Consider the following 22,677-nt stretch of genomic DNA (forward strand, 5'->3'; position numbering starts at 1 on the left):
TTTTCATAAAGCCTGTGATGCTTTCTGGAGTAATGCAGTTACTTTTTCCCTAGGGCAGTGCTCTAATTCACATTGTTTTGGTTGCTTTCATGGCAGGTAGAGCCATTCTTGCTCTCTGTTTACTCAGTTTATCTCATAGGCAGCCACTGAAGTTGTTTGACTGCTCTGGTGGGAGAGCACAGTGTTTAAATCAACAAATCTTGAAGGCTTCATTCAGCCAGGTGCCTAAAGCTGGGCTCTAGAAACCTCCAGCTGTGGTTACAGAGATTATTTTTTGTTGCTTTGCATTTTTTTTCCTGGCACTGACTTTGCTGCAATAATTGCTTAAATGGCCTTTTAAAGACCCTGAATGCAGAAAGAGAAACAAAAATTGAAAGAATAAAGGCATAGTTGTGGCTCCCTCTGCCCACAGCTTTTCAAATAGTTAAATAAAACAGAAGAAAAAAGGAGCACTTTATCTTCTCCCAGAGTTTTTGCTATCAAAAACAAACCCTTGTGCCTCTTTCTGTGCTCAGGGAGGTCTGGGTGCTGTGAGAGGGAGCAGGTGGAGGGGATAAATTCAAATCCTGCCTGGAGAACCCTCAGTCACTGCTCCTGCAGGTGAGGTTTGTGTCTCTGTGTGCTCCAGAGAACCCTGGGGAGCAATTTTTGGATGTTCTGGGCCTCTCTCTGGACTGGGGAGCAATTTTTGAGTGTTCTGGGGCTCTCTCTGGAGGCTGTGAGCCAGCAGAGCCCACGTGGGAGGCAATCCCAGGCTGGGTTTCCTGGAGTGAGGGGAATGGATCTCTTAGTGCAGTTTTTCCTCAGCAGGAAAAATGGCCACAGAGACCACTCAGGATTTGGAGAGACTTGCAGATACATCTGCAAAGATGCTTTGTGCCCAACATCTGTGGCTTTCAGCTGGAAATCAGGAGCATCAGAGGGGCTGTCCCCCTCTTAACTGATGGGCAGGCTGAGGCTGGAGGGGTGAGATGCTCCAGGAGGCCTTTGAGAGCCTGGTGTGGGTTCAGCACTGACCAGGTGTCCAGCCAGGGGTTGGATTGGATGATTCACATGTACTGACCAGGCCTAGGAAGGCTTTCAGTTTGCTGGAAGTGTCTTTAAATCTCAGATGGGCACCAAAACCCAGAAAGTTTAGGGAATAATGATGTTGTTTGAGATATTGGAATGCACCACTTTTAGAATCTAGAGCTGCCAGTGCTGTTTGGGCAGGACCTGTACCCAAATCTTTCAGGTCAACACAGTGGGAAGGAGATAGCAAATATCAGGAAAGGCTCTGCCCCCAGAGGGTGCTGGCACTGCCCAGGGGATGGGCACGGCCCCGAGGCTGCCAGAGCTCCAGGAGCTGCCAGGGATGCCCAGGGTGGGGTTGCTGGGGGGTCTGTGTAGGGACAGCACCTGGATTGATGATCCTGGTGGTCCCTTCCTGCTCAGGGCAGTCTGTGATTCCATTATTAAGATGGACTAAACAAATGCATTAACATTAAAAAGGGGGAGATTTTTATCTTCCCAATGAAAAGAGAAAGAGAATTTGGGTGGGTTTTGGGAAGAGCTGTTCTGGTGAGCAGCTGGGTGGTGCTGGGTCTCCTCCCTGCTGCCCTTTGCAGGGAGCTGCTCCAGGCACACTGGACTTGTCATCCCAGGGTCCTGGTGGTCCTTCATGAGTTAGCCTGGCACCAGGTTCTTGCCAGGTCAGAAGTGACATTTGTGAGGCAGCTGAGGGAGCTGGGCAGGGGCTCAGCCTGGAGCAAAGGAGGCTCAGGGGGCCCTTGTGGCTCTGCACAGCTCCTGACAGGAGGGGACAGCCGGGGGTTGGGCTGTGCTCCAGGGAACAGGGACAGGAGCAGAGGGAACGGCCTCAGGCTGGGCCAGGGCAGGCTCAGGGTGGAATTTCTTCATTGCCAGGGGCTGCTCAGGGAATTTTGGAGTCCCCATCCCTGGAGGTGTCCAAGGAGCACCTGGGGGTGGCACTCAGGGCTCTGGGCTGGATGACGAGGTGGGGATGGGTCACAGGTTGGACCTGATGGTCTTGGCAGTTTTTCCAGCCTTGGTTTTGGGATTCAGAATGTTGTTCAGAATGTTCTCCTTGCCTGTTTGTGCTCTGAGGGCAGTGTGAAATGAGGAGCTGGTACCCAGTGGTCTGGCTGTTCCTCCAGTGTGACTCCAGGCTCTCTGGATCCTGTAGGTGAAAATTGCTTTGATGGAAGCTGGTTTGAACCAATCCCCCCCTGCTCTGACAGAGCTCTCCCTGTACTTCTCGTGTTGCTTTTCATAACTGTCTGCTCTCTGGAAGGAAAACAAGCCAAGGAATCCCTAACAGCAGGTTGATGTAATCATTGCTCTGAGCATGCCAGGGAATTGTTATCACTCCTGGGTGCCTGGGGAGCTGCTGGGTTGTCATGTCAGAAACTTTTTCTGCAAGTATGTGACATTCCTAGTTGGATTTTTCAGCTTGGATTTGAATTCTTTGGTGGGATAAAGTCATTGATGGACAGCAGGGAAATGTTGGAAATGTTTGTTTTATGTGGGCATTGTTGTGTGTGAGCTTTGTCAGGCTGCAAAAACCTTGCTGCATTTGAATCATAGAATGATTTCAGTCTAAAAATGCATTTACCACGCTTCACTCCTGTGTTTACTCCTGCTCTTCCCTCTGAAATGCCACCATGAATCCTGGACCTGTTGTGCTTTGTTGTGCTGAAAGAGCCAATTTCCACTGAAGAACATTCCCAGGAGAGCTGGGATAGCCAGGAGTTATTCCTTGGGATGTTCCTGTAGGAGCAGAGCCCTGATGGGGTTTACATGTGGGGATGACATTTGGCTGCTGGGCTGTGTGAGAGCCATAAAAGCTCCCTGGGACAGCCCAGCAAAGCCTTTCTCTGTCAGGCTGGCTTTGGGAAGGGCTTTGCCAGAGATCCGGATGCAAGATGGGGCAGAGTTTTGTTTGCCAGGTGAGGTGTTGACATATGGTGCAATAAATGCATTTATTGGAAAAGCCAGAGATAATATTTACCTTGAAAAATCCATTGTTGGGAATAAATGGCCACATCTGCAGCTCAGGCAGGTGGGAGTGACTGCTGTCACCTGGGCCACCACCCCAAATGTCACCGTGTGAGGAGCGAGGAGGGCTGGGCAGGTGGGTGAGGGAACAGCCTGACAACTAAAACTGTGCTTTAGTTGATGTGGTGGTGGTTGATCCATGGTTGGATATCTTGGAGATCTTTCCCAACCCTAAATATTCTGAGATTCTGTGATTTACATCAGGCGTGGTGGCTCTTCCACTGTGAGTAGCTGTGCTTGGAGTACAGCATGGGAGTTTCAACCTTGGGGTTTCAACCCACTTGTGACCCTTTTCTCCTCTCTTCCTCCCTCTCCCTGCAGGGTTTAATGCCATGGCTGCAGATGAAAGCGCTACAGAAAAGCAAGTGGGGGAACCAAAAATGGCAGTGGATGGTGAAACCAACGGTTCCTGCGAGCACAGCGAGGGTGGGGGCCACCCAAACCCAGCGAAAAACACTCAGGACAACACGAAAGTGAGCCAGCAGGACTCTTCTACTAAATTAAATAGGATAGCAGAAAATGGCATTTCGGACAGCGAGCCTGGGAAGCAAAACCATCTGAAAGCAAATGACTTCACACAGACTTCTGTCACAGGGAGCAATGGATATATCCTAACCAAGCAGATGGCACAGGAGCAGCCTCTAAGGACTACCAGCTTTGCTTCTCTCACTGGCCATGCTGCAAAAACCCTGCCTGGAGGAGCAGGCAAAGGCAGGACTGTGGGGTCCTTTGCCCAGCTCCAAGCCACGATGCCAAGCAAGCTCGGGGAGGGCAGCAAGGACACGGATGCTAAAAAAGGCCCTGCTGCTAATGCTGAAGTCAAGGTGCACAGAGCACGAAAGACAATGCCTAAACCCACCCCCAGCCTGGTAATGTACCTGCCCAGCACAGAGCTGCTGCTGCTGCTGCTGCTGGGCTTGCTCTTGGCTTTCTCTGGGGGTCTGGGGGGTGCCTGGCTGCATGGCAACACGTGGTGTTCAGAGCTTGCCTGCTGAGTGCATTGGTGGTTTTATTGTTTTTGTTTAGTTTTTGTTTTATTTTTATTTTTATTTTTATTTTTAGTTTTATTTTTATTATTATTTTTATTTTATTTTTTATTTTATTTTATTTTTATTTTTATTTTACTTTTATTTTATTTTTTTAATTTAAATTTCATTTTTATCTTATTTTAATTTTTATAAAGATAGTTTATCTGTATTTTATATAGATATATAAATATATATCTATATATATTTCTTATCTATATTATATTTTTAATTTATATATTTTATATTATCCTTTATTTAAAATATAATATTATAATTAATGTATAATTTCATAATATACACAATTTTATATGTATATAAATAAATATATTATATTTATTTATATATTTCTATATATATCTATATATTTATATTGATATTTATCTATATTTTTATATAGATATCTATATCTATATAAAAATATCTATATATTTAGTTAGTTAATCTATATTCATATCTATATCTATATCTATAGTTAGTTAGTTAGTTATTTTTATTTTATTTTTTTCTCTTCCACCAGACAGAAATGTTGAAGTAGTTGGTCACATGGCAACACCAGTTCCCATCCCCAATGCATTTCTAAATATATAATTGATCAATTGCCTCCTCCAACAGATCTGTGTGAGACACTAAATGGCCTTTCTCTCACGGCTCTATTGCTCATCAGCCTCTGCTGATATCCAGAGCTGCTTGTGAAACAAATTAGATTTTTTCTGAGGTCAACCCAAAGGAAATTAAGCCTAGCATGTAAACTTGAGGCTCCTCCCAAGCTCAGAAGCTGTCAAGGAGCTGAGCTGTGAGGCAGCTTGATTGCTTTGCTGTAGGAATCATTATAGGGCTAAAAGAGATGATGCTTTCTCTCCATGTCATTGGGAAATGTTCTCTCCAGGATCCTTAGGGTGGATTTACCATCACTTAATAAAGCAGAGCCCTGCTTTTTTTTTTAATTTTTTTTTTTTTTTTTGAGGCATAAGGAAATGTCATTTGGTGCATTCATGTCATAGTGGGGAGGACAGAAATGGGCCTCTCTTTGTCGTGGTTATTGACAAATTTGGTTATTTTCTTGGTTCTTTGCCAGAGGTAGGGAATAGATCCTGCAACAGGCAGAGCTCCACTGTAAGCAGTTTTCATCTCTGTGATGCTTTGTGTGACTACAGTGAGCTGGATCCTCTCATTGTGCTGTGTCTGAGGGAGACTGGGAAGGGTGAGCCATGGGATCATTCCCAGAAATGCATGGAAGCTGCTGCAGCCTTGTCAAGTCGGTGCAATGCATTGGTGCTGTGATCCAGCAGATCCACAGGGCCCTCAGATGTCCCCTCATGTCAGCACAGCAGTGTGAGGTGTGAAAGGCTCAAAGCTGGGAGTCCCTGTGGTCTGGAGCAGGGAAAGAGAGAGGAAAAAGGGAAAAGAGAGGGTGGCACCTGGCCAGCCCCAGATGGGGGAAGGTGCTGTTGCTGTGGCACCACCTGTGCCTCTGGGAGCAGCTGGGAGGCCAAAGGGCACAGCAGGATCCCAACCCTGTGGGCACCAGGCTCAGGAGAGGGGCAGGAGCCACAGCTGCCTGCCCCCCTGAGCCCTCATTCCCCTCTGCCTGGCCCTGGCCGTGGCTGAGTTCTCTGCCCTCACCCTGCCTGTGTTTCTGGCTTGCATAGGGAAGCCCAGCTGCCATCCAGCTCCCATCTGGGTTTCTCCTACCCAGGGAAGGCTTTGCAGCCTCCAGCCCCCAGTTGTGCACTGGAATTAGACCAGGCAAACCCCCTGGTGGGATTTAGCAGAGAGGGATCCCGTGGGGCTGAGCCATTGAAAGAGGCAATTCCCACCTAAAGGTGACTGCTGGGTTGGGAGAGAGTGTTTCCCTCATTCATATTTTATGATATATCAGAAGAATATTTCTGTTTAACCCCTTGGGCTTCCAGGTTTGTCTCTGGGAGGTGGCATGGGGTGTTTGGGAGCTCTGGGAGTGCTGGGACAGCTCACTGGGATGGAGCTGCTGGTCCTATGCTCACACAACAAAAGCAGCTTCAAAAAAACCAAAGCCTGCACTTGTTGGGCTGCTCTGGAAAGTGCATAGCCTGTCCTCAGCTCCTCTGGGCATTTGCCTTGGGCTTAAAATAGGGAGAGAAGCAGCATTCCCAAGAAGGGTGGTGAGAAGAGGCTGTTCCCATGTTCTCTGCTCAAGCCTCTGCAGCTGAATGGGAACCCAAGATCTGATCTCAGTTCTGCAAGACAATGAAACATCTGTGTGTTCAGCCTTCCTGATAATTACTACCTCATTTTTCCCCATTGTCTCTGGAATTTACATGCTATTTTCTTTGGAGCAGCAGAGTCCTTGCTAAGCTGTCATTTTTCTGTCCCAATTATTTCTTTGTTGAGCTGCTTAGAGGAGGCTCCTCAGCTCAGGAGCTTTTCCTGTACCAACCTTCACACCTTCTCCCCTTAAAAAACCTCTGTGAAATCAGGTGCTGTATCCTGGGAAATAAATAGTGGAAATCACCCAGGAGCTGCTATTACAGACCACAGTAGTTTGCTTGGTTAGTATTTTTTAGGGCATTGCTGTTTTCTTGGTGAAACTGTTCTTGCAGAACTGTTCTGCCTGGGAGGAGGAGGAGGAGGGGAGGAAGGTGTTTTGCTGCCTGCAAAGTGTGAACATTTGTTCCCCCTGGCTCCTGCAGAAACCCACTGGGGCCAAGAAATTGTTTTGTGTAATCCAATAGGTGTCAGGGGACCTTGGTAACCTTTTCCTGCACATGTGAATTGGTCTCTGAAAGGAAGGAGAGAATTTTCTCACCAATTTAACTAGCTTTTTCTCTGTTTAGGAGTTGCTTCCTGAATTGGGATCGAAGCTGAATCTGAAACAGGTGACAATTTTAATTGATGTTGTCGCATGTTAAGGTGGTTTCTGAGCAGAGAGCATCATTTCTGCTCCCCTTCTGAACAGAGCAGTAACACAAGCACTGCCCTTTTGGAAGAATCTTTCTTTCACTGCTAATCCATTTTACAGCCCTGTTAAGAACCCAAAAGTTTGCAGGGCCAGGCAGCAGACTGAAAGGCAAGTGTGTGTCTGTGTGTGTGTGCTGTGCTGGGAGAAGGCTCCTCCTGCTTGGGAACCAGCTGCTGAGCTGAACTTCAGTAAAACATGAGGGATAAAGGATGGAAAAGGTGGTGAGGGCATCCCAGAGTTACCTTGGAGACAGGAGGGGCAGATGGATGAACTGGGAATCCCAAGTTGTGTTTCCTTTCCATGGTGACCACAGGGCTGGAGTTTGGGGTGTGTGTCTCTGGTGGTATTTTTTATGCTGTGCAGAGGACTGGGTCAGGAAATAGTGCAAAAATCCTTTAAATGGGTGTTTTGGCCTGATTCACAGTGTGTCCCCAAAATGCCAGGTGCCAATTTAATTTAACATGGGGGAGACCATGTGGGCAGGGAGGAAGAGCTTGGAGCAGGAGATGCTTTGCTCATGTAGGTCTTTCCACCAATGTTCATCAAACTATTCCCTTCAGTAGCATTGCCATTAAATACCTGATCCCAGAGCTTTGAAACTGCCTCCTTTGTGGTGCTGCTGTGCTGCAGGAGCCTCTGGCCTGGAGAACACCCTGTGGCCATCTCTTGGGGCAGGCAGGTGACAGCCAGGGGATTGCAGGGGTCTGGGATTGCTCAGCAAGCTCTGACCCTCCCGTGTGGAGGAAACATAAAGCAAAAGGGCAGGGCCTGATGGGGGTGGTTATAATGGGGATATTGTGTCCTTGGGGAGGACTCAGAAGGTCCATCCAGGACCATCTCCAGAGGGGTGTCCAGGTGTGCTCCACTGGACTGGAAGAGTGAAGTCTGTGTGTGTGAGCTTGGGCAGAGTTGAATCTCATGGAATCACAAATTGTCCTGAGCTAGGAGGGACTCACCAGGATGATCCAGTGCCACCCCTGTCCCTGCCCAGCCCCCCCAGCAGCCCCACCCTGGGCACCCCTGGCAGCGCTGCCCAAAGGCTCCCGGAGCTCTGGCAGCCTCGGGGCCGTGCCCATTCCCTGGGCAGCCTGGGCAGTGCCAGCACCCTCTGGGGGCAGAGCCTTGCCCTGAGCTCAGCCTGAGCTGCCCTGGCCCAGCCCCAGCCGTGCCCTGGCTCCTGTCCCTGGCCCAGAGCAGAGATGGGAGCTGCCCCTCGGGAGGAGCTGCAGCCCCGGGGAGCTCTGCCCTCACTCTGCTCCAGCTGAGCAACCCCAGAGCCCTCAGCTGCTCCTCACAGCCCCTCCAGAGCCTTCCCTGATAGGAAACCTCCTTCAGGAGTGACAGTGCTGCCATTGGGCTCCTTAAGCAGAGGGGTTGCTGCAGAGGGAAGTGAGAGTGAAGGCTGTTGTGCAGTGCTTTAACCTGATATTGAACTGCTGCTGCTGGAGGTGCTGCCCCAGCTCTGACCACAGCCCACAGAAATAACAGCCCTGGCCCCTGCAGAGGGGTTTGGTGGGGTCAGGAGCCCTGGTGGCACATCTGCCCTGGGCGCCCTGTTTCGTTTTGACTGTGTGTGACACTCCCTTGCCTTGGGGCAGTTTGGTGCAGGAGAGGACAGGATGAGGGGATACCCCTCAGTGCTCTGCTTCAGAAACACTTTTAGTGCAGGTTTGGGGCCACATCTTCACTTCAGCTCAGTCTACCTGGCTGCCCAAATCATGTTTTTTATGTAGGAATGTGACTGCACTCAGATCAGTGCAATTGTAACCAAGTCACCATGTAATCCCCCCTCTAATGGGCACATATTAATCAGCAGATCATTAATCTGATCTAGACTAAGAGCAAAGCCTTGCAGGCTTGTTGCTCCAAGGTGAGGCTTGATCAGGCTGCTGAAGTTCAGCAGTGAAAACCACAATCCTGCAGCAGCAAAGACAGAACAGCACCACCACAGCTCCTACAGGCACTATCATCTGCTTGTGATCAATTTTTTATAGCAGACTGATATTTCTTGCTTAACCACCACTCACCAGTTGTTAGAGGCAGATCCCCCCTGGGAGCTGCTGCTTTGTGCTCTTCAAAGGCAGTGCCTTGGTACAAATCTCCTGACCCTGTTCCTGGTGGATGGGGAGGCAGAGCTCTCCATCCAGCTGCCCTGTTCCCTGTGGCAGGGCTGCCCAGCTCTCTCCTCCTGCCCTGTTGGCTCTGGGTTGTGTGCTGGAGATGAGAGTCCTGCAGAGCACGGGACTAAGGGAGCCCAGAATCTCAGCCTGAGGTGGTTTCAGGCATCAGGAGCTCTTCTGCAGTGCTTAGAGCTGCCCTGCTCCCAGGCAGGACCTATGCCTGTGTCCTTCCACCAACACTCTGGTTGCTCTCCCTTCTTGCTGGTTTTAGTGATGGAAAGACCCTTTAAATGCTGGGCAGTGGGAAAAATGTCCTGTGGAGTTTATAGAGCCAACAGAAGCATCCATGACTGAGGTTGGTTTGTTCTGTAGTTTTGCTTTCAGGGAAAAAAAAACCAAAGCAACTGAGGATATTCTGTCTTTTGCCATTTTAATAACTTCCCCCTGCTGCTGTTGGGGACTTCAGTGCCAATAATAGAAATGTGATTGATCCTGTAAAATGTAGACAGCACTTGAGTTTAATTTTTGTAAACACATCAAATATCCTGTTCTTGCCCCAATCTAGCCCATTTTCTTGGCTGTATTTCTCACAGTGGGGTTGCACATAGTGGTGGTCCCATTTCTGCTGTTTCCAGGCACAACCATTGCTGGAAATGTTGGAATATCTGCCCAAATTCTTCACTATTCACTACACAAAGCTGATAGCACGTGAGAAGCTGCAAGAAATGAAGATGTTGGTGTTGCAATTTCTTTTTCTGTCTCAATTATGGCCCTTTCTTAGCCTCAGGTGGCCTACAACATGTGACCACTGCATCCTGGAGTTTCCTTTGCATGGCATTCTGCTCTCAGTGCTTCTCTCAAACTGGATGAAATCTGTTTAATAAGAATAGCAAAGATGTGACTGTTTTATGTAGCTGAGAACCAGGAAAGGTGGTGAGAAAACTGACTTAAAAATTTGTGCTGATCCTTTTTATTACAATCCTTAGATGTAATGTTTTTATAAACACAAGAAACCTCTTCACTCCTTTCTGGGAATTCTTGTTATTCTTGTTTTTTTTACCATTGCTGCATGTGCCTCCAAGTAAATCTTTAAGTATCTTCAAGTATCTCTCTTCCATGAGACTTGAGTTAAAAAAACCTTTTAACAGAATTGCCATGAAAAACCTCACATTTAGCAGTTGTTTTGCACTCTGTTGAAGATTTTAAATTTATTTCTGTTGTTATTACAGAGGTAGAGAAAAACCCTAAGCTAATAACATAATACCTTTAAATTTAAAAGCTGGATTGTGTTCTTCCAAGCAGCCTGGCATGGCCTGAGTGTGAATTCCTGGTGTTTGGGAGCAACAGCACCTTTTGTTAGAGACCAGTTGCAAAAACCTGCTCTTAAAGGACAAAAAATGCAGCCCTTATTCACACTTGTGTCAGATCTGCCTGTCCCAAACTCATTTTTCTAATTTTAAGTTAGAAATGGAAAGCATTGGATCTGTCAGGGGACTTGGGAATTCTCAGAATAATTGTGTAGCCAAGAGTTACTGTTAACCTTTAGATCTATAAACTGAGGACTTTTAAGAGGTATAAATAGTATTGTTGAGACTATTCTTGGCATCCTGTGCCCTGCACTCCTGACGTGCATTTTTTAAGGGGTAGAACAACTGGGAGCAGACTCAGGGTGATCCAGAAAATGATCCTATGGCAAATTAATTTGCTCATTTTATTACAATTATTGAAGAGAAAAGTTTAAAAAGAAAAAAAAGAAGTTGGTCCATAAGTGTCTCCTGGGAGTGAGAGGTTCTGATGAGACAGGGCTTTTTAATTTAGTTGCAAAAACATAATGCATTTAATTATTTGACAGTGAGAGCAATTAAGCATTGGAACAACATATCAAAGGCTGTGGTGGATTTGTCATCTTTGAAATCCTTAATCCAAGACTTGCTGCCCTTTTAGAAAAGCTGTGGCAATTGAGCCATAAGTTATGGGCTTGCTGCAGGAATCATTGGCACTTTGATGGCCTTTTGCTGTGGGTCATTTCTGATTATCATTAGGGCTTTGCTGGGCCTGCCCCTGCCAGCACCACACACGTGGCACAGCCTAATGAGGGGAATCAGCCTCTTCCCTGTTTGTTCCCAAGGTCACATTGCTGGAGAGCAGTGGCTGGGGCTGCCTGCCTGAACCTGAGTGCTTTTATTGCTTCCTGCTTTTTATTCCAGCCTTGCATCTGCCTGCATTCCTCTTTCTGCTGGGGCTTTTCAGCTCTTGCTTCACAAGTCCTGTAAAGAAGAGTTCTCTGCAAGTGGGGCAGCACTTAAACCTTACAATCATGGAATGGTTTGGGTTGGAAAGGATCTTAAAGCCCACCCAGTGCCACCCCTGCCATGGCAGGGACACCTCCCACTGTCCCAAATTGCTTCAAACCCCAATATCCAACCTGGCCTTGGGCACTGCCAGGGATCCAGGGGCAGCCACAGCTGCTCTGGGCACCCTGTGCCAGGGAACAATTCCTCATTCCCAATATCCCATCTAACCCCACTCCTTTTCAGTGTGAAGCCATTCCCTTGTCCTGGCACTCTGTGCCCTTGTGAAGAGTTTCTCTCTTCCTTGTAATTCCTTCAGGTACTGTTAGGCCACAATGGGGTCTCCCCAGAGCCTTCTCCTTTCCAGGCTGAGCAATCCCAATTCTCCCAGTCTTTCCTTGTGTTCTGCTGCTTTTTCTCCTGTTTTGCTGGAGCAGCTCTGCCAGCCCTGCCTGCTGCCCAGCTGGATGCAGTGGGACAAACCAGAGGGTAAATCCAGTGTAAAATGGCCCAGCAGAGGCAGCTGCCACCCCAATGCCTGCTGACCCTGTGGCACAGAAGGAGCAGCAGGGGCTTTGTTTCATTCCTCCACGTGTTTCCTTGTCTCACCAGGCACCTCTTGCTGGGCTGGGACAGGAAAATGTTTCAGTGAGCTGGACTGAGGGGCCTTGCCCTGACCTTGGCTTCTCTTTGGCACACTTGACACAAAAGACACAGGAATAAAAGCACCATCAAACCAAGCCATGGCTGTTGAAAGAATAAACACAGATGGAAAAAGGAAACACACACACAGTCTGGACCTCTCTGTCTGAGGCTTTTAGGGTACATGAAATGGACACAGGAAGGGGATTGTTTCCTAAATTAGAGGAGGAAAACATTGAAGCAACATCAAGAGCTGAGAAATGGCACTCAGGGACATGGCTGAGTGGTGGACTTGGCACTGCTGGCTTTGTGCTTGGACTTGGTGACCTTAAAGGTCTTGTCCAACCTAAATGATTCTCTGTGGAGCTGTAGAGACTCTTCTTTCATAACCAGAGGAGCAGGATTTGACTTTGTCTTGGGTACAGGTTCACATCAGAGCAGGTGTGAGTGGCTGTGGTGCCTGGGAGGAGCTGCAGGAACAACTCTGAAATCCCTTTGGTTTGCAGCAGGAGCCTGGAGCCTGCCTGGGGGCTGGAACAGCAGCAGCTGGAGTGGGAACAGGGGGTTAAGGGGAGCTTGGACAGCTCAGTGTCAAGGAAGGAGCTGCTTTGGCTGTGCTTGGTGTGTGCTGGGCTAGAGGGGAGCCTTTGCTGAGGCTCAGTGGTGCCAGGTGCTGTCCAAAAGGAAAATCCCTTTCCTTTGCTGCCTGCTCCTCTAGAACAGCTCTGCAGGGTGTTGCTGAGCTTGTGTGGTGTCACAGGGAACAAGTGCTGTGCTTGAGTTGGTTCCTCTTCTCCAGAGGCACCCAGAGCTGTGCAAGCAGAGTCTTCTCCTTGTCACTGCCTCTGTCCTTGCCTGTCACCTGCACAGCCTCCAGCCCTGGGGAGCCACTCAGCCAGGCTGGCAGTGCTTGGGGCAAAGCCCCCTAATCTGTGTGCTCCTGCTGGGAATGTGCTCCTCCTGCCCTCAAAGAAAAGAGATTTTGGTCAAGAGAAATTAATTCAATTCATTTCCTAATTTTTTTAAATTCTTCAATCCGAAACCTCAATTTAACTGCCTTTTTGTTTTCCAGCATGCAAGTAAAGACCCCAAAGATGGGAGAGACAGCAGAGATCAGAAGGAATCCAAGGAGAAGGAGTTTGAGAACATGCTGGACTTCGTGAAGCCGTTGGCGTTGCCCTCTCTCCCGGGCCTTCACCAGTCACTACCTCAGAACCAGAGCTATGTGGCCACCACCAAGGCACAGACAGGTAAAGAGGGAAGGGCTGGAATGCTGGAATCCTGAGCAGCTCCCAACTCCCAAACCTGTGGGGTTGAGAGGGAGATGAGGAGGTTAAAAGTCTGTTAATACCTTTTCGCCACTCAGTCTCCTCCAGGGTTCCCTTCCCTTTTTTCTCCTTTTCTTAGAGGAGACACTTTGATCCCTTTTCCTCTGGGATGTTCTGAGAGGTTTCTATCAGTTCTGTAGGGCTTTGAATATCTCCACAGCTGCTTACCAAGAATTACAGCCTTATAAATAAAATTAATTGGCTTCACAGAATTTTTTAGCGGTCTCTTCATAAATTCTGGTGAAATTTCATTACCATGGAAGATGAAAAAACGCTTCCAAGGAACAGGCTGTGCAAGTGCAAACAATACCAGTGGTGCTGAAGCTGGCAGTTCCTAAAAGAGCCTGCACCGAGCATCCCTGTGCTGTGCACTCACCTCAGGCAGCAGCAGGCAGGGAGCTGCCATGGCTGCTTTGATTAGAAGGCCAAGAGGGAGACTGAACAAATTAAGACCCAATCAAAGGACTGAAAGGAATCAAACAGACTTCCATAGGAGGTGTGAAATGAGGTGAAGTGGCAAACAGCTCTTTATGTAAGGTGCCTTTTCCCCGTGTGTTCTTCAGTTACTGTCAGATTGCTTCCATTGTCAGTCGGTATTGTTGGCCTTGCAGTCTCAATTTGAGCAATTGGATTCCATTGAGCCTCCTACAGCACCAGCAGCACTGCCAAATGCAGGATAATTTCAGGATTTGATGCTGTGTGTGCTGATGGAGGGGCCAGAAGGAGTGTGCAGAGGGCACTGAGGGTTTGGGCAGCCCTGGCATGAAGGTGTCTGTGTGTCTGCACATCCGTGTGTCATCTTCTGCTTCACTTGTAAATAAATCTGTTGCACTGGGAAGTTTTCCCAGGTTTTGCCCTCAGGTGTGATTACATAGAATCACAGAAGGTTTGGGTTGGAAGGGACCTTAAATCTCATCCAGTGCCACTCCTGCCATGGCAGGGACACCTCCCACTGTCCCAGGTGATCCCAGCCCTGCCCAGCCAGTGACCCACAACATGTGAGCACAGGGAGCTCCAACTGCATCCTGGAGTTTCCTTTAAAAATTTGTGCTGATCCTTTTTATTACAATCCTTGGATGTAATATTTTTATACACATGAGAGATCTTTTCACCCCTTTCTGGGAATTCTTGTTTTTTGTTTTTTGGGTTTTTTTTTTTTTTTTTTTTTTTTTTACCATTGCTGCATGTGCCTTTAAATAAATCTTTACTGCACGAGACTTAATTTGATTAAAAAAACTTTTAACAGAATTGCCATGAAAAAGTCACATTTAGCAGTTGTTTTGCAGCCTGTTGAAGATTTTAAATTTATTTCTGGCCTTGGGCACTGCCAGGGATCCAGGGGCAGCCACAGCTGCTCTGGGCACCCTGTGCCAGGGCCTGCCCACCCTCACAGGGAACAATTCCCAATTCCCAATATCCCACCCAGCCCTGCCCTGTGGCAGTGGGAGCCTTTCCCTGTGTCCTGGCACTCCAGGCCCTTGTCCCCAGTCCCTCTCCCATGCTCTCTGTCCCTTCTTTTCCTTCCTGAGCAAACTTTGGGTTCCCTCTGCTCCTCTCTTGCAGCTGCTGCAGTATCTCGGAAGAAAAAGCGGAGAATGGGAACCTATAGCCTGGTTCCCAAGAAAAAGACCAAAGTGTTAAAACAGAGAACAATGATAGAGATGTTCAAGAGCATAACTCATTCCTCTGTGGGTGCCAAGGTAAGGGCAGCACTGAGCTCACTGCACATGTTTGTTGTCACTTCCATGTCCCTTGTTTTGGACACCAAACCCATGTGGAGGGGCAGGGGTGTCCTGGCTTGTTGGAATCAACATTTTCCCTTCTGAGTCTCCTCTTCCCTCTGGCAGCAGCTTCCTTGCTGCTTTGGGAATGACTGTTCCAGAGGGGCTGTTCAGGTACCAGCTGCTAAACAAACCTTTTCCAATGAATGTTCCCCTTCTGTCCTGTGAATCCTGGGCAACTGGAGAGATTTGAAGCAGGCCTCTTTTGTTTTGGTCCTCAAGGTCTCATGTTGCTGCCTGAGGCTGTACAGAAAAACACTTGGTTACTTTTTAAAGTTTAGATATGGACTCATTCCTGATGAAATTCTGCTTTTGCTGCGAGCTGTGCCCCGAAGTTTTGGGCTTAGAATTCAAGGAGACCAGTGCTGGGATTTCAAGGAGTGATATGAAAATCCCAATGTGATGTAACTTCCCTTTCCATTCCCTGGAAAGCTTCCTGCATCCCTCCATGCTGGAATGGGGTTCTTCTCCCCTAACCATGTGAGTCTGCAATGACTCCTCGTGGTCCCCAGCTCCAGCAGGGTGAGGTGACAATGGCAGGAGCTCTGCATGGACACAGAGCCAGCTTTAGACTCCAAGCACAGAGGGGAGTCTGGGATGGATCTCAGGAATTGATGTTGTCTTTGTGTCTTGTGTGCTTGGGTGACCTGCAGAGTGACAAGGAGCTGGGGGATGGCAGCCCCCACGTGAACGGGGAGAGCATAGATGTGGACTCTGAGGAGGAGGACTCGGATGATTTGGAAGAGGAAGATGATCATGGAGCAGATCAGGCAGCCATGTTCCCTGGGGATGACAACAGGACCTCCAAGGACAGCGCGTCCGACGCGGACAACGCCAGGAAGGTGATTGCTGTGCCCTGCTGGGGCTGGGGAGCAGCATGGGATGGCAGGGCCACAAGGGGCATGGATTGAAGCAATTTCTAGGGTTTTTCACCTGCAAGATGGCAGCAATGGTAGAAAGGCCCTTTGTGACCATTTCCCATTGCACCTGTGAGGGTCTCCCCACCTTCCCCCCAGTTCCAGCCCCACACAGTTCTGGGATCCACTCTGCAGAACCCCAGCCGTGGGGTTCTGGGATTTCCTGAACCAATAGGAAACATCTTCTCAGCCTTGCTTGGGAAAGCACTAAAATAATCCAATTGCTTTTTTTCCCCCCAAATTGTGATACACAGTACAGGCATGAGGCTGGTTTGGGATTATCAAAGAAGTTGAAATTTAGTTGGAAAACTTTATTCTGGAGTGGATTTTTTTTTTTCCCTCTACCCTCCCCACGGATGTTCCATGATGTGGTTGGAGCTCACTGGGCTCAGTGCATGTGCAGCTTGGGGCTGGGGTGCTCTGGTGTGTGTGGGCACAGCAGGATGGTGGGGGATGCTCTGCTGGGATCACCAGGGGTGTGGGGGATGCTCTGTTTGGGAGACCCGACCTGACTGACCCATTCTGTTCCTGGGCAAATGGTGGCTGCAGATCGATGATGGCGAGTCTGAGGAAGAGCAAGAGTCTGTAGAATCAGGGGAGGAGGAGGAGGATGGAGACGAGTCTGACTTGGTAAGCTGGGCTGCTAAATGTGTTTTTCAGCCCGTGGCCTGTTGATAATAATTTTTCCCCTTTGCACTGCTGCCAGAAAGAGAGAGAGAGAGAGCAAAGCCAAAGCGGTGCAGTTTCAAGTCTCCTTGACAAAACTCATTCTCTGAAACCACCCACACACCGAGTATTGTTTTCCACAAGGTGCTTAACCCTGATCCGTGGCACAATTAATTACATTCTGATGCTAACTAATGGGCTTTTGTTGTTTTCAATGAGGTGTTGACTGCTTTTAATCATTTGAATGTTAGCAGAGGTGTTTAAGGGTGCCTGAGTTCCTCAGATGCGCTGTTGGCACCGGGTAGGAGCAGCAAAGCTTTCTCTCCAACCCCAACTTCTGCTGGGGTGGGGTTGTTCCCAGATCCACTGGCCCAGCCCACAGCCTAAATTCACAATTCCTGGTGAGCAGCTCTTGCCAGGGAGACAAACAGCATCAGACAGACAGACAGACAGACAGGCACTCTCCCTGGGACCTTGGTCGTACAGCACCAGGTCAGGACTTTCAGCAGCTGCTGGGGATTTCTACTTTTTATTTTTAGACGGTTGGTGAAGAGAACCTGGTGATTTTTAAATTTAGGTTCTTCGTTGAATGTCTCTGCCTGCCTCCTTCCCCTTTCCTTAAAAACTGTCCTTCCACAGCCTCTCAGGCTGAGGAGCCAGCATTTCAGACACCCAGCTCTTCAGAAAGAGTGGAGGAAATTCTTGATGTGTTGAGCTGGAGGTGGAATCATGCTCACAAAACACACCAAGGGAATCCCTGGAGCTCTTCAGGGTCTTGTTCCCCACATTCTGACTCTGCAGCAGCCCAGGAGGAGCAGGGGCTGGCTGGGCAGCCTGGTTCTGGTTTGGGTGGCTCAGGCCAGTCTGTTGTCCATGGCTTGGGCTGGGACTCACACCCAAACTCCCAGGTGGGATCTTCATGTCATGGACAGAGGTTGGAGCTCTGCTGAGTCACTGAGCTCCCAGGCAGGGCTGGCTCACACACACAAACCTCTCCCCACGAGCAGAGTGATGCAGCTGGGGTAAAGCTGAGCCCACACTCAGGGGTTTTGGGGCAGCACAGACACCCTGGAGAGCCAGGGCTCAGCTCCACGTGTTCCCTCACTGGGACAGCAGGGCCTGGCACAGCTGCCTGTGGAGGCAGAGCCTGATCCAGCTGCTGGTAGTGCTACCAGGAGGTTTTCCAAGGCTTTGCTGGCAGCTGGATAAGCATCAGGAGCTGACAGTTTCAGTCTGAACATGAATTTTATGATTGATGCATTGAACCTTGGCAGGGTTGGGGTGCCTGATTCCTGTTCTGATGTTGACTTTGAAACCCCACCACAGACAACTGAATTTTTTGAAACCAAAACCCAAAGTCTGTTGAGATTCATACGTGTGGCTGAGTATTTGCTGCATGACTGGTCTGTGCTGTGCCTGGCTCAGGGGCTGCTCTGGGGCTCAGTTCCCCTGGGTCCACTCCAGCCCTGCCAGGTGGCCCTTCAAGTGCAAAGTGTTTTTTTTTTTGTGGAGAAACACGAATATTTGAGTTTGAAAACCCAACTGCCAGAGCTCAAGAAGCCTTGGGACAACCCTCTGAGGGACAGGGTGAGGTGTTTGTGCAGGACCAGTGTCACAGGGCTTGCAAGGGTTGCAGGATGAAGAGAGAGACGAGAATGTTGACCTCATGTTTAGAAGGTTTGATTTATTATTTTATGATATATATTACATTATGACTGTGCTAAAAAGAAGGAAATGTTCTCAGAAGGCTAGCTAAGCTAAGAATAGAAAAGGAATGAATAACAAAGGAGCTCTCTCTGATTCTGTCCCAGAGAGAGTTCGGTCCTTGATTGGCCATTAACTATACACATCTAACATGGGCTAATCACAGATGCACTTGTTGCCTTCTACAGCAGCAGATAACCATTGTTTACATTCTTTTTCTGGAGCCTCAGCTTCCTAGAAGGCAGAATCTTAAAGAAAAGATTTTTATGAAAAGATATCTGTGACAGACCAGGAGCTGGACTTGGTGCTCTTTGTGGCTCCCTTACCACTCAGGATGTTCTGTGATTGTACAATGATTTTTTGGGAGAAGCTGGAAGTGTGCATGTGCCTGCCCACCTGCAGTGCTGCTCATGAGCGTGGTGCGAGGGCCTCCATGGAAGAGAAAGTGCAGCCTGGCCTGCTGAGCTGACAGGAAATCCACCCCCACGTGTGCCTGGGTTTCCTTTGCAGTGCTATAAAGGCACCTTAGCAGCCCTTGGTTTCAGAGCCCTGCTGGAGCTGGCTGAGGGCTGTTCCACAGAGGGACCCTGGTGCCACCATGCCTGACGTGCACGTGGCCTCTCTGCTTCCCCAGAGCTCCGAGTCCAGCGTCAAGAAGAAGCTGCTGAAGAGGAAAGGGAAGACAGACAGTCCATGGCTGAAACCCACCCGCAAGAGGAGGCGGAGGAATAAAAAGAAACAAGGAGGTGTGCTAGGTAATGGATGGGGGTTTGTTCCTGAATTCCACCCCAGGGAAGGACCTGAGGCCTGGGCTCACCCTTCCTTCTCAAGGCTGGGCTGTGTGATGAGCCAGGCTGTGAATTGCCCCTCACTGGAAGGGGCTGCTGGTGTCACTGTCACAGCAGAACTCGTGGCTTTGTCCTTGGAATGCTGGAGGAGCTTTATTTTGTTCATCAATCCCTTTATTTTGGAGTATCCAAAAAAAGACCTCGTGGGGCTTACAAAAAGGAGGAAGAGGAATTTTATATGGGGAGATAGTGACAGGACAAGGGGGAGTGGCTTCAGACTGAAAGACAGGAAATTGATGTTATCTATTCAGAAGGAATAGATAATATTAGATAATTAATAATAATTAATTAATAATATAGATAATAGGAATATTGTTCCCTGGGAGGATGGGCAGGCCCTGGCACAGGGTGCCCAGAGCAGCTGTGGCTGCCCCTGGATCCCTGGCAGTGCCCAAGGCCAGGCTGGGGCAGGGCTGGAGCAGCCTGGCACAGTGGAAGGTGTCCCTGCCATGGCAGAGTTTGGAAAGGGATGAGCTTTAAGGTCCCTTCCCACCCAAAGCAGTCTGGGGTTGTGTGACCTGTCAACATGGACTCCTGTCCCATGAGCTCCAGGGAGGATGTTTGCATGCAAAAGGAAAGAAAGAACCACCCGGGAGTGGTGCTGCATTGTTTTTGTGTGGGTGCTTGTGCAGCCGAATGGAATGTGCAGCTTGGCTTTGCTCCTTGTGGAAGAACCACAGGGAAGGAGCTGCCTCGGGCCCATCCCAAGTGTGGGTGTTGTTCAAGGTCCCTCTTGTTTGTCCTGAGTCACTGAACACCAAAAAATATCTCAGTGAGCTCTGTTGAGAGGGGAGAGGTGAGGAGAGGCCAGATGTGATGCTTCTTCTTTGGGAAAGGTAACAACAACATGGGAGAGATAAGGTGGAAATGCAGCTGTGCCTTCAGCCTCATTGCTGGGGTGTCATACATCCACTGCCACCAAAGCAGTGAATAAGAATTTATTTTTATTCTTCTGGGTTTGCTAATTCAGGGCAAAAAGGTCATTTTTGTATCAGCAGCTTTTTGGTACTTATGAGTGAATTGACCATTTTTCAACCCCTGCTCTGTGCCTGGGCTCTGTCACTCACCTGGCTCCCTCCTCTTCCTCGCAGGAGGCCACAGGGACCCTTGATCTCTGTCACAGCAAATACCTAATTCTGCATTTCACATGCAGGCTGGTTTTCTGTCCCTTCAGCTGGTCTGGAAGGGCACCCAAACCCTCTTGGCCAAGCTGGACTGGCAGAAGCCAAGCAGGAGAGAAAGTGAAGCCAAGGGAGTGCAGACACTCAGTTCCCTCTCCCACAATCCCTCCCCAGCAAAGCTCTGCTCACTTGGAGGCACAACTTGACTTTTTTGAGTTTCCCCTCCCACTCAGCTGGATGTCACCTGTGTCATCCTCCTCCTGAGATGCAGTTGGCCCTGCCTGGCCAGTGTGTACCAGGCTGGGGGCAGGAGGGTGCTCCAGCCATGGGTCACCCTTTCCTTGTGCCCTTGCAGAGGCTGCACCCATCTCATTTATTCCCTTTTCTTGTTCCCTGCCTGGCTGGAGGTGGCACTCAGTGTGAGCAGAGCAGTGCCCAGCCATGCCCAGATGTTGGTGGCACATTCCCTGTGCTCTGCCCTCGTGGTTCCCACGGGCTTGGGGTGGCTGTTGCTGTGGGGTTTTTGTGACTCCCCTGTTCCCATCCAGGTGCTGAAGCCTATAAAGCCTCGCTGGGCAGCAGGGAGGGCCCCAGCCAGGAGAACAGCATGGAGTACATGGAGGTGTCCCTGGATTCCCTGGACCTCCGGGTGAAGGGGATCCTCTCCTCACCTGTGGGGGGTGAGTGCTGGGCTGGGCTTGGGCTTGGGGATGGGTTGGAGGTGGGGATTGGGTTGGGGTCGAGGCTGGGTTTGGAGTTGGGATTGGGGCTGGGTTTGGGGTCAGGGCTCGTTTTGTGTCTGGGTTTGGGTTTGGGGTCTGGTTTGAATTTGAATGTGGGACCAGGTTTGGGGTTGGGACTGTGTTTGGGGGTGAGGTTTGGGGGTCGGGTTTGGGGTCGGGTTTGGATTTGGGGTCGGGTTTGGGGTCGGGTTTGGATTTGGGGTCGGGTTTGGATTTGGGGTCGGGTTTGGGGTCGGGTTTGGATTTGGGGTCGGGTTTGGGGTCCCTTTGTTCCGAGGGTGGCGCCGTTCGGGGCCCCGGCTGCCCCCTGGCGGCCACAGAGCGCGGAGAGCAACGGGAACGGGGCGGGAGCGGGATCAGGGATCAGGGTGGGATGGGGGTTAGGGATTTGGGATGGAGATAGGATGGGATGGGGATTAGGAATCATGATGGGATTGGGCATTAGGGATCGAGATGGAAGGGGGTTAGAGATCGGGATGGGAATTAGGGATCGAGATGAGGGGGAGGATAGGGCTGGAGCGGGGATGAATGTTGGGATAAGGATGGGGATGAGGATAGGGATGATGATAGATATGGGGCTGGGTTGGGGATAACAATGGATATGGAGCTGTGTTGGGGGTGAAGATGAGGATGGATATGGGGCTGGGTTGGGGATGAAGATGGATATAAGCCTGGGTTGGGGATGAGGATGGATATGGGGCTGGGTTGGGGGTGAGGATGAGGATGGATATGGGGCTGGGTTGGGGGTGAGGATGAGGATGGATATGGGGCTGGGTTGGGGGTGAGGATGAGGATGGATATGGAGCTGGGTTAGGGGTAAGGATGGATATGGAGCTGGGTTGGGGATGAGGATGAGGACAGGGATGGGGCTGAGGTAGGAATGCGCTGGGATGAGAATGAGGAGGAGATGGGAATTGGGCTGGGCTGGGGGTGAGCATGAGGATAGGGGTGGGGCTGGGATGGGGGTGAGAGTAGAGATGGGGCTGGGATAGAAGCAGGGATGGATTTGGATGTGGGTGAGGATAGGGAGGGTGCTGGGATGGAGTGAGGCTGTAGATGGGATCCCAGTTCCAGTGAGGCACGTTAGCTCAGGAATACTCTCACCAAAGGTCCCAGGTACTGCCTCAGCCCTCCTGTCCCACTCAGCAGCTCCCTCCATTCCCTGAAATGTGCTGATTCAGCATCCCCCCAGAACTGCTGCCACTGGATTCCCTCAGGAATGCTTTGTTCAGCCCTGGGAAGGGAAGGGAAGGGGCTGTGCTGGGCCCTGGGTGCTGAGCCCCAGCTGCTGCTCCCAGTGCTGAACTCTCCTCACATCCAGCATCCCCTGGCTGGATCTGCCTGTCTGTCCCCACTGCTCCCTCAAAGCTTGACTGGCTCCTTTGATAGAGGCACTTCAAAGAGAGGGTGGGAGCCTTCCCCACCAAGAGAGGGTCAGGAGGGATGAGGGATGCTTTCACCACAGCCTCTGGATGTCAAACAGATTAGGGAAG

The 22,677-nt window shown here is 49.7% G+C and overlaps 1 protein-coding gene across 11 annotated transcripts in view; it reads left to right on the plus strand.

Annotated features, from left to right (window-relative positions):
- LOC131091903 (histone-lysine N-methyltransferase EHMT1-like) overlaps positions 1-22,677 on the plus strand; it is a 124,992-nt gene that overhangs the window by 67,223 nt on the left and 35,092 nt on the right. For 9 of the 11 annotated variants that reach the window (XM_058038264.1, XM_058038267.1, XM_058038266.1 and 6 more), the window contains exons 3-10: positions 3,379-3,926; positions 6,899-6,940; positions 13,149-13,326; positions 14,968-15,104; positions 15,839-16,027; positions 16,652-16,732; positions 19,107-19,227; positions 20,990-21,121. In XM_058038264.1, coding sequence (XP_057894247.1) covers positions 3,379-3,926; positions 6,899-6,940; positions 13,149-13,326; positions 14,968-15,104; positions 15,839-16,027; positions 16,652-16,732; positions 19,107-19,227; positions 20,990-21,121 — 1,428 coding nt within the window. The remainder of the gene's footprint in view (positions 1-3,378; positions 3,927-6,898; positions 6,941-13,148; positions 13,327-14,967; positions 15,105-15,838; positions 16,028-16,651; positions 16,733-19,106; positions 19,228-20,989; positions 21,122-22,677) is intronic. The other 2 variants (XM_058038263.1, XM_058038271.1) reach the window with 1 other exon arrangement.

This window comes from Melospiza georgiana, chromosome 20 (assembly GCF_028018845.1).
Source record: "Melospiza georgiana isolate bMelGeo1 chromosome 20, bMelGeo1.pri, whole genome shotgun sequence".
NCBI lineage: Eukaryota > Metazoa > Chordata > Aves > Passeriformes > Passerellidae > Melospiza > Melospiza georgiana.